We start from the raw sequence: 15,020 nt of genomic DNA, 5'->3' as shown, positions 1-15,020 counted from the left end.
TATTATAATTACTTTCTACAAAATCTGCTTGGAAATAAAACCCAAAATTCTACACACTGCAGCTTTAAAGTAACTTTTATGAAACCAGAAAGCTTTTTCTTGATTGGAAATGGACCCAGGCTTCCCCCAGAAGATAATAAGACCATGTACAAGAGGCATCAATGTGGGGAAAAAAAATAGTTTTCAGCTTTTATTAACATTGAATGAATAATTTCTGTTTTGACTGTATATATATATTTTTTTATCAGGGACAACGCACATTGATTGAACATGTCATAAATATTAATTCTCATTTTCTTCTCCCTCTTACAGAAACGTCCAGTGCCTTTTGAATCCATGGACAGATTAGCTGCTAAGAGGCAAAAGCTTGTGGAGCAGAGGTTGCAACATCAACATCCGCCCAATGCAAACGGACATTTAAACAACAACACACACAATGTCGTCACAACTCCTTCTTCCCTCAACCCCAGTTTCCACACAAAGACTGAGTTTCAACGCACTCAGATCCAAAATGGTGGCTTATCAGGAAGTCAAATCAGTGGCTCAAATCTTTCACACGATCTTTCTAGTGTCTCGGACAAGGATCCAAAAATTCACATCAACGACATTCACCACCAAGCACCCAAGGGAGGGGACGCTCACTCGGACTGCGCTGTTCAAAATAATCAGCAGCAGCAGTCGCTCAACAGTAGCTCACAACAGCACAAAAAAAAGAAATCTAAAAAGCACAAGGACAAAGATAGAGAACGCTTGAAAGACAACGCAGGAAGTGAATGGATGGGAAAGAGTCCGGAGCTCAAGAAGAACAAACTGGACAGTAAGAAACTTTTAATTTGAAATTTTTATTTATTGATAATTAGTCTTCGGTTGCGTTCCGAATCGCATACTCTTTCTTGTTTCTATTCTACATACTACATACGACGATAAAAAGAATCTAGTTAGGATGCAGTAGGCATACTATTGGGACATACTTTTCTCTCTTATTTCATCATAACATTGCACCTTGATCTTGCCTCTTGCTTTTATATCCGTCGCATCCCCGTTTGTTTTCATATGGAGGCTTCGTTGATGTGACGTCACTTCACGTGCGCACTGGATTGTGGGTCAGAATCGCCCAAATAGGATGCACTTTTCAACACTAACAATCTTGGCCGCATGAAGTAGGACATCCGGGTACTTCTAACCATCCTAAATCTGGCCACAAGAATCGGGACATCCTAAATCTTTTTTCTACATACTATATAGTAGATAGTATGCGATTCGGAACGCAACCAGTATTTCCCTCAAGCTTTTATTTTGAAGGATGAACCATTTGATTTGATCCATTTGTGGCTAATTCTGACTCTGATGTAAGTAAGTTAAGTTTTGTATATGTTTTTAAACACTGAGTTGCAAAGTGCTTAAAAGGTGCTACGAGGAACTTTTAAATATTTCTGAAACAGTCTCATTGTTCCTCTGATGATCATGAATTACATGTAACAGCAAACGAGACCATCAGTGCAAAGAATGCTATTTTTATATAGTTTTTCTTAATGCCTTTGTCATGGGTATACGCTCACCCAGGAACAACAGCTGGCGTGGTAAAAACACTACCGCTTTTGTCCAAAGGGGGCGCAAGAATTAACACAAATTGAAAGTTCCTCGGAGCAGCTTTAACACAAACACACACACACACAAAAACACACACACACACACACACACACACACACACACACATACACACACACAAACAAACACACACACACACAGGGGCTACATCTTTAACCCCACACACTGAGATCCAATGACCAGTGGTAATTGTGTATAAAGGTCTCACTGGTGCATTTATATCTTGTAAGTGTGTGTGTGTGTGTGTGTGTGTGTGTGTGTGTGTGTGTGTGTGTGTGTGTGTGTGTGTGTGTGTGTGTGTGTGTGTGTGTGTGTGTGTGTGTTTTCCCTGAAGCGCTTGCTCTCCTGAGTCTCACTGTGTTATATGGTCGATTGACTCAACAACAGCTCTAAGCTCACACGTCTCCTGACACACGTACACACACACACACACACACACACACATACATACACACACACATACACACACACACACAAACACAATCAGACGCACGCACACACAAACACACATACACACGTACTATGTTACATACACACACACACACACACACACACACACCAGACAAACACATACACACACAAACACACACAATCAGACGCACACATACACACATACACACACACACACCAGACAAACACACACACATGTACTGTGGTACATACACACACAAATGCGCACACATGCACACACACTGACACAAACACACTGACACACACTCATTCACTCATACACACTTTCTCTCTCACACACACACACACAGACACACACACACACACACACAACCCGCCCCCCTGCACACACACACACACACACACACACACTCAGTCTTCTGCAAAACAAAAACACGTTGCCTAACTTCCAGACAACAGCAAAGTGTCACGTCTGTTGACTCATTTTATTTGATTTATTTTTTATCCCAGATTCTGACATCACACAGACTGTGGTCTCGGAGGAGAAGCCGGATTACGTTCTGTAAGTGTTTTTTTGTGTGTGTGTGTGTGTGTGTGTGTGTGTGTGTGTGTGTGTGTCTGTCTGTCTGTCTGTCTGTCTGTCTGTCTGTCTGTCTGTCTGTCTGTCTGTCTGTCTGTCTGTCTGTCTGTCTGTCTGTCTGTCTGTCTGTCTGTCTGTTTTTATAACCATGTTGTTGTGATTGTTACATGTGCTTGGGCATAGTTTGATTTTAACTGATTCAAGATATACAGCTCCGGAAAAAAATTAAGAGACCAGTCTGTATTTTTCTTAAATCTTCATCTCTACATTACTTATTGAAAATGCTCTCAAAGACAAAACATTTATTGTGAATTTGGTAGAAATGTTGTCAGTAGTTTATAGTATAAAACCAAAATGTTCATTCTACTCAAACATATGTCTATAAATAGTAAAAACGAGAGACACTGAACATTTGGAGTGGTCTCTTAATTTTTTCCAGAGCTGTATTGGCTGTTGAAAAACAAACACTGGCTTTAAAGGTGGAGTCAGTGATTCTGGAGAATTTTTAAATTTTTAAATTTAACTTTTATTCATACTTGAGAGGTGAACCTTACTTACAATGACGTCGAATGAGCGCTTGTTGTCAAAATCACTTTTTGTCAAATCAGTGAATATCTCCTCACGATCCGCTACCTGTCTGTACTGTGTGTGTGCTGAATAAATCCAGTGTTAATACACAAACCTAGGCTCTGTAAATGGGCATCTTGCTAGCCATGGAAGGGCCCTTTTGTTTACATACCAGTTTACAAAGCCTAGGCTGTGTATTAACACCAGATGTATTTTGTCAACAAGCATTCTCCTGAATTGCTGACTCTACCTTTATTATGGACATGTAACTCATCTTAATTTTTTATTTAAACCTGCAGTGTGTAGAATTTTGGGTTTTATTTCCTAGCAGATTTTGTAGAAAGTAATTATAATATCCATAAGTACATTTCATTTAGTGCATAATAGCTGATTTTTGTTTTTAGAATTATTATTTTTTCCCTTAGAAAGGGTCTCATATATGTCCATATTTCTGCATATCTTGGACCAAGGCCTAGTGCCGCCATCTTGAAAGTGTCATAGTTGGAATGTCATCAGGTGCATTGTTTAAAATTTAGAATTGTTCTTGTCCTTGAAGGCCACTGTAGCTTCTGTTATTATTCTAAAGGGTTGGGGTTACCCAGGGAGCGTTGCATTCTAGAACTTTGTAGAACTTTCTTGATGATGTCATATTACACACTGCACCTTTAAATGGTTTTTGTAACAAGATAGTGGACAAATGGCTTTTCTTTTTGTTTTATTCTCAAGCAGTTACATTTATACATGTGTAGTAGTGTCGTAGCAGCATGAGAGTGTGGTCTTATGCTGCCCTCCTGTGTCCAAAATAGGTATTACATATTTAAGGCAAGACAGGCAGGCAAAAAAAAATGTTTTCCAAAATACAGTATGTCTTCTTTAATAGGCTACTTGTATTAATAAAAAGGTCCAACATGTACATTCAGGTGTTTATTTGACTAAACCTTGTCTGTTTGCGTCTGTATATTTCTCCTACACAACCACCTTTAACGGACATTATCTCAACATCAGCCTCGGCCGGCAGCGGACCCGGGTTCGATTCCAGCCCGCGGTCGTTCTCTGCATGTCACTCCCCTCTCTGCCCCATTTCAACTCTGTCTCTTAACACTATCAATAAAGCATAAAAATGCCAAAAAAATATCTTAAAAAAAATTAAAAAATTAAAAAAATTAAAATGAGGGTTTAAGAACATATTTTTTTAGAATACTTTCATTTCATTTCATTTATTTTTTATTTATTTTATTTCAGACATATCAAAAACAATACAAAACTAAATGAAAAGCACAAAAATACAACAAACTAAATGTATGTTTAAAAGACTTCACAAAAAGAAAAAAAAGAAAACAAATCATCTGTATTGATGTGACATGCCCGAAAAGGAGCAGGAAGAAGTATACACTTATTTAATCCTACCACTAACTGTCTGTGTGTCTGTTTGCAGAGCATACGGTGTGATCGTGACCTTGGAGCAGCGTCAGAGTTACCAGAAGGATTTCAGTTCAGAATACGATGAATACAAAGACCTTCACTCCCGCATAGCAACCATCACTACCATGTTCGTTCAGCTGGCATCCAAGATCAAAAGCCTTTCGCCCGGCACACAGGAGTATAAGGTACGTACACATATGCATATATACTGGATAAGGACATAATACAGCTCTGGAAAAAATGAATAGACCAGTCTGGATTTTTCTTAAATCTTCATCTCTACATTACTTATTGAAAATGCTCTAAATGACAATATTTTTGGGTTGGTAGAAATGTTGTTAGTAGGTTGTAGAATAAAACCAAAATGTTCATCTTACTCAAACATATGCCTATAAATAGTAAAACGAGAGACACTGAACATTTGGAGTGGTCTCTTCATTTTTTCCAGAGCCGTATACTGTATTAAGTGTTCAATTGCGAGTAAATAAGTAATGCAAATTATTCATTTGTACACAGGGCACATTGAAATTTGTCTTTTCGCATATCCCCTCTCTCAAGTTATACACTTCTGAGGGGGTCCTACAAATAATGCAATAAATGCTGAGGTGTTATTTCATGCAGCTGAATTAAACCTGCAGTGTGTAGAATGTTGGGTTTTATTTCCTAGCAGATTTTGTAGAAAGTAATTATAATATCCATAAGTACATTTAATTTAGTGCATAATAGCTGAATTTTTTTTTTAAATTATTTATTTTTCCCTTAGAAAGGATCTCATATATGTCCATATTTCTGCATATTTTGGACCAAGGCCTAGTGCCGCCATCTTGAAAGTGTCATAGTTGGAATGTCATCAGGTGCAATGTTTAAAATTTTGAATTGTTCTTGTCCTTGAAGGCCACTGTAGCTTCTGTTATTATTCTAAAGGGGTGGGGTTACCCAGGGAGTGTTGCATTCTAGAACTTTGTAGAACTTTCTTGATGATGTCATATTACACACTGCACCTTTTAACATGTACATTTTTCTTTATTTGTGTTGTAGATAATGGAAGGCCAAATACTAGAAAAGTACAACAAGTATCGAAAGGTGAGTCAACAACAATCATGACAGCAACATGATACACAAACAAACACACACACACACACACACACACACACACACACTCCAACAAACTACAAAAAAAAACATTATTTCTACTCTCTCTCTCTCTCTGTCTCTCTCTCTCTCTCTGTCTCTCTCTCTCTGTCTCTGTCTCTGTCTCTGTCTCTCTCTCTCTCTCTCTCTCTCTCTCTCTCTCTCTCTCTCTCCGTCTCTCTCTCTCTCTCTACAGAAGTTCCCTGGATATCGGGAAGAGAAGAAACGGTGTGAATATCTCCACGAGAAACTGTCCTTCATCAAACAGCTCATCACAGAATATGACGTCGCTCAGGCTTCTTCGTAGCATTGGCTCCGGCCTTTTACTGACTAACCCTGCGTTCCGAATCTCATACTCTTTCTTTTCTCTATTCTACATACTAAATCTGACCACAAAGAGAATCTAGTTAGGATGCAGTAGGCATACTATTGGGACATGCTTTACTCTCTTATTTCATCATAACATTGCTCCTTGATCTTGCCTCTTGCTTTTATATCCGTCACATCCCTGGTTGTTTTCATATGGAGGCTCCGTCGATGTGACGTCACTTCAGGTGCGCGCTGGATTATGGGTCAGAATCGCCCCAAAAAGGATGCTGTTTTCAACAATAAAAATCTCGGCCGGATCTAGTAGACATCCGGGTCTTTCTATCCATCCTAAATCTGGCCACAAGAATCGGAGTATACTAAATCTTTTTTCTACCGTACTAAATAGTAGACAGTATGCGATTCGGAACGCAGGGATATTTGTTATATGGAAGCCATTTTCTATTTTAAAATGGTGGTCCAAAAAAATAAGCGTTTTTTTTTTATTGAGAATAATATAAAAGGTCTTGGATGAAACTGAAAGACCTATCATAAAAGATATAGTACTATAGAAAGGACTACAATTGAAAACGTACACACAGATATTTTCTTCAACTTCTAGTGAGACCACGGACAATGGCTGTGCAAACTAAAGATTTGAAAATATTGTAGGTTCTATAGTATATGTAAATTTATACTTTTTCTAAGTTATAATTATAATTTTTTTTTTCAAGATTATTTTTTGCATTTTTCAAGCTTTTATTAGACAGTACAGAGTTGAAATGGGGACACAGAGAGAGAGAGAGAGAGAGAGAGGGGGGGATGACTTGCAGTAAAGGTCCACAGGTCGGATTTGAACCCACGACCACTGCAACGAAGGCCGGAGCCAATATGGTACACGCTCCATCCACTACACCACCGGAGCAGCCCGGAGTTGTAATTTGTGAAGATATGTTTTGTCTATGTGAGAAGTCCAAAGGCTTAAACAATGAATTATAATTTGATCATATCAAAGTAACCTCATTCATCATGATACATGAATTGAATTTGCCCTTTCAAAAAATACAGCCGTGGAAAAAATTAAGAGACCACTCCAAATGTTCAGTGTCTCTTGTTTTACTCTTTATAGGCATATGTTTGAGTAGAATGAACATTTTGGTTTTATAATATAAACTACTGACAACATTTCTACCAAATTCCAATACATTTTTTGTCATCAAGAGCATTTCCATGAAGTAATGTAGAGATGAAGATTGAAGAAAAATCCAGACTGGTCTCTTCATTTTTTCCACGGCTGTATACTGAAATGTTTGACCCTGTGCAAAATGGTCTAAGATAGATTCAACTTCCCTTTCATATTTCATACTTTTATTTTGAAGTTTAAAGAAAGTTAACATCAAAAATCTGCTACATTCCAGTACACTGAAGTATGTGCTCTCTCCCAAATGCACTTGATTTTAAAGTATTTATTTATCGCACCACTTTGCTTTGAATGACAAGGCCTCTTTTCGAAAAGCCCTACTAACGTTCTACTCATACTAAAAACCCTACTAACCTCTACTCATTCTAAAAGCCCTACTAACATCCTACTCATACTCATTTTGACGTCAATTTGAGTATGTTGTGGTTGTGTATGCGAGTTTGTGTAGGCGAGAAATGCCCGGATGAGTACTAACTTCCGGGAAGATTTTGTGTATGGATCGATAGGTTATACTTTTCCTATACTCAACCGCCCCACAATGCATTGCATCTTTTCAAACGACATAGAAGTTTTTTTTTTAAATTCTTTATTGTGTCTGTATACTTCAGTGTAAACGGCCCGACGAACCTCGCACACATAATCGATGGTTAAGTAGACAGTATGTAGTATATACATGTTGAGTATGTAGGAGGGAGGACGTTAGTAGGGCTTTTACAACACAGTCTATGTTAAATGGACCAAAAAACAAACTTCGTATTAATTTCCTTCACATAGCGATCACTGTATTGACTCCGTATATAAGGCACAAAGTCTAATTTTAAAGTATTTAAAATTCTCTTTTTCGCCTCCCATGTTAGAACTACTGATGTATTTATTTTAAGGACAATTTTAGGTCCAAGTTTTTCCCTGCGTTCCAAATCACATACTTTTTCTTTTTACTACACTACATACTAAAGTACAGGAGAGTTTTAGGGGCCACAGACAGGAGAGAGAAAAAAAATCAAATAAGGAAGTTTTTTTTTCATTATGTCGAGAAATGTCAAGAATAAAGACGAATACTCTAAAATGATACTGGAGTTAGTGGGGCATGTATGTATTTTGAGCATACTACAATTGACCTGCATGTATTGGGACATCCTAAATCTTTTTCTGGCATACTAAATAGTATGGAAGTATGGGGATTGGAACGCAGGGATAATTCACCCGTGGGTCACTGATTTTGATGGCAAATATCACTGATTTTGACCGAATATTTCTTAGAAAATCACTTAAATTTTTTTTTAAATCTGTGCAAGTCTTAATTTATACAACTTCAATGACATAATTTTTTTGTTAAAATGTTGATCTTCATAAGGTTTTTTTTCTTCGGTTTATTTTCGCAATTTCTTTATTTTATTTTTTGGGCTATTGTTGAATATTTCCAAGATGTTTTTAATGATTTTAATTGATTCTTTTATTTGCATTTTTTTGATTGTGCTCGATACCTGCTGAAGGGAAAGGTTTATTCACAAAGGGGGAGAGAAGAGTGTGTGTGCGCTTTATAAACTGCATTTTACAAATGTATAAATGATCTTTTCCTGTTGTGCAGAGTTGAAAAGAATAAAAAAAAACATCAAAGAGACTTTGGACTTGAGATTGCATTGTGTGTGTGTGTGTGTGTGTGTGTGTGTGTGTGTGTGTGTGTCTGTGTCTGTGTCTGTGTCTGTGTGTTAATAACTTAATATGCAGGTAATCTATTCTACATCCTTCGTTGATCTTCACTATTCATGTTTTCTTCAGTTGCATTGATGTTGGTCTGTATATTCATTAGTTTGAGTGCCCACCACAGCTCATGGGATTATAAGGCCCTGACAGCATATAGCCTACAGATATAAAGTCAAATTTATTTCTATAGCCCTTTCTAAAACAATATCAGTTGACAAGTCGGGGATGATCAGTTGGAAAAAAATAAAAGGGCAGACAATTCTAACATGCTTGGAAGTTCATAGTTCATTGGACAGGTGATAAAATAAAATAAAAATTAATCACTTAGCCTGTTTACTTTGTAGCCTATAATTTTCATTGCCAATTTCTATCGGTTTTTTTTTCAAACAATAACCTTTTAGAAACTGTTTACATTACATTTCATTTAGCTGACGCTTTTATCCAAAGCGACTTTCAGTGCATTCAACAATGAAGGTACAAACTCAGAACAACAAGAATCACGCAAGTAATATAGCTTCAAATAAACCAAACTACGAAGTACATAAAAGTGCTACATGGAGATGTAACAAGTGCTATTTATTTATCTATTTATTTATTTATTTATTTATTTATTTATTTATTTATTCTTATTCAAAGTGCCGTCTGAAGAGATTTTAGAGTTTACTTTGGTAAAATGTGAAGAATCTGGATTAAAATGTATTTATTACCAACATTTTATTTTATTTTATTTTATTTTATTTTATTTTATTTTATTTTATTTTATTTTATTTTATTTTATTTCATTTTATTTTATTTTATTTTATTTTATTTTATTTTATTTTATTTTATTTTATTTTATTTTATTTTATTTTATTTTATTTTATTTTATTTTATTTTATTTTATTCATTGACGGCGAGGAGCTCCCTTCCTGTGATCTCCATGGATACACTGTTGTCATGACGACATGGACACACTTTAGCTTCGAGGCGGAAGCTACTGTGACCGTCACTAACTTCATAAACTTTGACCAAATTAAGGTAAAAAACCGCGGGGAAATAATGTTAAATTACATGACATTACTACTTAATGTAGTTTGTTATATTCCCTGCTGTCCAAAGCTCTCTATAAGTTTATAACTGAGTATGTTGCTGATAGCTACGCGACGGTGTGTTGACACTTTGGACAGTGAATAGCCTACGTTTTCAGTTTTTTTCCTCAAAGCGAAAGTTAACGCTTACAGAAAACAGCTTAACTCGCTATCTTTACTTTATTTTGTCTGTAATATTCAATGTCAGCTCGTGGTGTAACAGTGAATTCAAGTAATATTCGACACAAAGTCAAAAACATCTGAAACAGACAGACAGCCGGACAGAAATTAGTTTTTTGGGTGGATGGAACCTTTTAGTACTTGGACAGAAGCCCTTTGAGTGAAATTGTAGTGCATTCAGTGTCGGTAACGTCAGCCTACTTCTACTCAAGTAGGCCTACTTATCTAGTAGCCTATTTCTAATATTTCCTACTGTAGGCCTACGGTTCTGCTGACAACTAATCACTTTACCAAAATAGTATTTCTACTTCAGATTAAAGTATTAGATAAAGTAAAGAAAAACATATAGCACATTTAAAAACAACATCAGTTGACCAAAGTGCTGTACAAGATACAATACAAACTAACAAGATAGGCCTACATGAAAAAAAAAGTTAGGAGTGTCAAAGTCTCAACTTGTGTTAAAGGCCAATGCAACAAAAGTGAATCTTCAGCAACATATTAAACTGTTCAACTTTACAGGGATCCAAATTATTGAGATTGAGTCAACAATATAAAAAAAATCCTACAAGGTGATTTCAATATAATGTAACACCTTTAGAGGCAGTTCTGTATATTTTGCTTGGACTGTTTTTGATATTAACAGCTATGTATGTCTACCTCCTCACTATTTCTGAATGCTTACAACACAAGCCATGCATATACCTAACCATATTGTCCTTTCTGCTTATTATTTTGTTGCATTTTACATTTGAAAATGTTTTCCTAGGATGGACACCAGAAAATGTTCCTCACACTCAGACACATGGGGGAAAAACGCACCAACTGTTGAGCTGTCCTCTGCAGCACAGGTAACAAATCAAATCAGTATTTATTTAGCCTAATATCATAAAGCTAGTGTTATACGGTTACTTCTTAGATAAATAAGTTTATACTTCTTCCTACTCCTTTTCAGGCATATCAATTCAATATGTTATTTGTTTATTTTTTGTTTATTTTTTGTTTATTTTTATTTGTGAAATCATTTGAACATATTTTTTTATTGTATTTTCATGCTTTTAATTTTTCTTTTTTTGATATGTCTGAAATAAAATTGAATCAATCAATCAATCAATCAATCAATCAATCAATCAATCAATCAATCAATACATACCTGACAAACCTTTTGGCTAAACCCTTTGTTTCTCAACTACGTATTGCATTAAAAAATGTCAACTCAATAAAAATAATTGTAAGGAAAATTGAAATGTGTCCATTTTATGTTTTTAAGTTTACGATAATAAAATATGAATGGAAAGTAAATTAATACAAAAACAGGGATAGTACAACAAAGAAAGTAATCAAAATGTCTTCAATAAAATGAGAAAACTTCAGGTGGCATATAATGATGCATTTAGGATTTTACTTCGAACATCCAAGATGGACAAGTGCTCAACCCTTTATCTCCTCGACTATGTATTACGGGCCTGGGTTGTTCTCTGCATGTTATTCCCTTCTGTTCCCCATTTCATCTCTGTCGCTCTCTACACTTTCAATAAAGCATTGAAAAAGCCCCCAAACATTTTTTTTTAAAGAAGAAAATAAATAAATTAAATCACAAGTAACACATTTTTCTGTCTCCCTCAGCTCCCTGATGGCACCAGCTGTGTGTGTTGTTCAGCAGACGGTCTGTACCTCTGTCTGGGTCATTCTCGCGGTCTCTCTCTGTGGAGCTCTGCTTCTAAAAACAGGTTTTCATCATCACACTGTTATTTATTTTTCACACTTACATCATTGTACACATTTTTTTATATACAGCTCCGGAAAAAATTCAGAGACCAGTTTGAATTTTTTTAAATCTTCATCTCTACATTACTTATTGAAAATGCTCTTAATGACAAAAAAATGTATTGGAATTTGGTAGAAATGTTGTCAGTAGTTTATATTATAAAACCAAAATGTTCATTCTACTCAAACATATTGCCTATAAATAGCAAAACGAGAGACACTTAACATTTGTGTTCATAAGTGGTCTCTTTATTTTTTCCAGAGCTATATATTTTATGTGTATTTTACCACCGGTATGACTGTGTGAATGAATGGAACCTGTAACCCTGTAAAGAGCATTGAGTGCCTAGAAAAGCACTATATGAATCCAATCCATTTTTATTATTATTATAATTAGTATGTGAAAAAAAGAAATAACATAAAAGACAAGAGACAGAAAATAATAACAATGTGACCCGCTGTCTCTCTCTCTCTCTCTCTCTCCTCTCTCTCTCTCTCTCTCTCTCTCTCTCTCTCTCTCTCTCTCTCTCTCTCTCTCTCTCTCTCTCTCTCTCTCTGTGGAGTTCTTCTTCTATGGAGTGTGTGGCTGAGTGGCTCCAAGACTCTGTGGAAATCACTTCCATTCACATCAGCAGAATGACTGATGAGGCCTATCTGCTAGGCACCGTGGATGATATGGGTGAGTGTTTAAAGACCTACTTCACCGGTGGGAATATGAAGGTGTATTGAACTCTGAGATTCTATGTAGTATAAATGTGCAAAAAATTTTAGAAATCGGTTCATCCTAGCCTGAGAAAAGGCAGAAAGAGTGTTTTATGGTCTCACTGTCTAACCCTACATTTTCCCATGTTTGACATCACACATGGTAAACTGTAGGGTTAGGATTAACAGGACAGCTGGGCCAAGGGAAGACTGAGGAAAGACTGAGGGAAGAAAAACCTCATTCATTATATTATAATAGCGATTTTATAATGATAGAACGCCGGTTCCGTATGGGTGAAGTATTCCTTTCATACGCCTCTGATCAGGTAAACAAATAAAGGATGGTCTGACTTTCTCAGGTGTTAGATTGTTCTTCTGAGTTTGGTGTGTTCATAAGCTTTAAGTCCTAATGTGGAAACAACACGGACGCTACAAAGAAGATCTGTTAAATAATAAATTACTTTTTGAATAATCTAGGTTACAATACTCTGAGAGCTATAATCAAATACCATATTTAACAAATTAAACTAAATAACTTCATATCCTTTAACCAATTTAAACAAACTATCTTAAATCTGCCAAACTCTACCTGTAACTGTTTTAATTAGGCTATATTGTACTTTCACCCATTTCATTTTAATTGCTGCCACTCTTCACCACTGTGTAAATGTTTCAATTGTTTTTCTCTTCACCTGTTGTTGTGTATTTGATGTATTTGCATTGAATATTGTTTATGTATTGTTGTTTTTCCTTTGAATTTGTTTGATCTCTACGTCATTGTAAATGAGGGTCACCCACTCAATTGGTCTCTCGAGGATAAATAAAAGTTAAATGAAAAAATAAAATATTACAAATAACATATGTTCAAAAAATTAATATGCAGTATGTGAATTAATAAAAAATAAAAAGTTTCAACCAAACATTGAGGGGTTTTCTCTTTTACCGGTCCAATCAGCGAACAGAGGGAGTGGCTGAGAGCAATGACGTTGAGGAGGTTGTGCGCCAGTTTCAGTTGTAGTCAGAAGCCGGCGCATGACATACGTCACGACCAAACGTTATGCGATTGGTGTTCCAACATTTTTGTTATAGTTTTGACTTTAAGGGGCTGTCATTTTTCTGATTATTCTGCAACCACTTTAAAAATCTTGCTGTGTTCTCTCCTCTGCAGGTGTTGCCAGAGTCTTTGCATTTCACAGTGCAGAAATCCATCTCCTCGCTGTTATTAACGTCATGGTGGGTATTGTCTCAGTCATTTCTTTACACATATCTCTTACATTGTTTGTACACCAACACCAATTTCTTAATTTCTTCGATTAAATCTTTATTTTTCCTTCACTAGAATGCAAATCTTTTTTTGTTATGTGCTGTGGATAAGGGCAGCATACATTAAAGCTATTTCTTTTTTGGTCTTTTTTGTAAAAATGTCATGTGAATGGTAAATGGACTTGACTTATATAGCGCTTTCTAGCCGATTTTTCTCAGCTCCAAAGCGCTTTACATATCTTACCACATTCACCCATTCACACACACACTCATACACCGATGATAGAAGCTGCCATGCAAGGCGCTCTCTGAACCATCGGGAGCAATTTGGGGTTCAGTGTCTTGCTCAGGGACACTTCGACATGTGGCGGGGAGACGGGGGATCGAACCTCCGACCCTGCACTCCAGAGGCGATCTCCCTACCCACTTCGCCACTGCCGCCCACTGTATTTGATTATTTTCAAGTTTACGTTTTTAAATATCTATTAAAAAATCTTTTCACTTCCAGGAAGACATCAACAGAAGGAGCCTTTGTTTGACCTTTGAACTGTCTGAAGGGGGAGACTATGGAGCGGCATCGTTTAGCTGTAAGTACACGACTTAACTTTCCCTGCGTTCCAAATCACATACTTTCTCTTTTTACTACACTACATACTAAAGTACAGAAGAGTTTTAGTCTTTTTACTACACTACATACTAAAGTACAGAAGAGTTTTAGTCTTTTTACTACACTACATACTAAAGTACAGAAGAGTTTTAGTCTTTTTACTACACTACATACTAAAGTACAGAAGAGTTTTAGGGCCACAGACAGGAGAGAAAATAAATCAGATAAGGAAGATTTTTTTTTCAATATGTTGAGAAATGTCAAGAATAAAGGCGAATACTCCAAAATGCTATTGGAGTTAGTGGGGCATTTATGTATTTTCAGCATACTACAATTGACCTGCATGTATTGGGACATCCTAAATCTTTTTCTGGCGTACTGAATAGTAGGGAAGTATGGGGATTGGAACTCAGGGTTTGTGTTTAGGCTTTGTTTACTTTGTGATTTTAACTAAAGATTTCACAAAGACTTTTAAATTTTTATTCTTTTATTTTTATTATGACT

General features: G+C 36.2%; 2 protein-coding genes across 2 annotated transcripts in view; both read left to right on the top strand.

Moving 5' to 3' along the window:
• Positions 1 to 8,828, top strand: part of LOC307253670 (RNA polymerase II elongation factor ELL2-like) — a 39,638-nt gene extending 30,810 nt beyond the window's left edge. The window contains exons 8-12 of the mRNA XM_080031797.1: positions 313 to 817; positions 2,530 to 2,581; positions 4,602 to 4,773; positions 5,627 to 5,671; positions 5,916 to 8,828. Of these exons, the coding sequence (XP_079887923.1) occupies positions 313 to 817; positions 2,530 to 2,581; positions 4,602 to 4,773; positions 5,627 to 5,671; positions 5,916 to 6,026 (885 nt within the window). The 3' untranslated portion in view covers positions 6,027 to 8,828. The remainder of the gene's footprint in view (positions 1 to 312; positions 818 to 2,529; positions 2,582 to 4,601; positions 4,774 to 5,626; positions 5,672 to 5,915) is intronic.
• A 3,689-nt stretch (positions 8,829 to 12,517) lies between these two features.
• The window catches only part of wdr93 (WD repeat domain 93), a gene marked incomplete at its 5' end in the record, with an annotated part of 30,765 nt that continues 28,262 nt past the window's right edge, over positions 12,518 to 15,020 (top strand). The window contains 2 exons of the mRNA XM_080029224.1: positions 12,518 to 12,623; positions 13,815 to 13,879. Of these exons, the coding sequence (XP_079885350.1) occupies positions 12,518 to 12,623; positions 13,815 to 13,879 (171 nt within the window). The remainder of the gene's footprint in view (positions 12,624 to 13,814; positions 13,880 to 15,020) is intronic.

The sequence above is a fragment of the Ammodytes marinus genome, assembly GCF_949987685.1.
Source record: "Ammodytes marinus genome assembly, chromosome: 1".
Lineage (NCBI taxonomy): Eukaryota > Metazoa > Chordata > Actinopteri > Uranoscopiformes > Ammodytidae > Ammodytes > Ammodytes marinus.
Note: the sequence above shows the minus strand (reverse complement) of the source record. Positions and strands in the feature narration are given on the sequence as shown.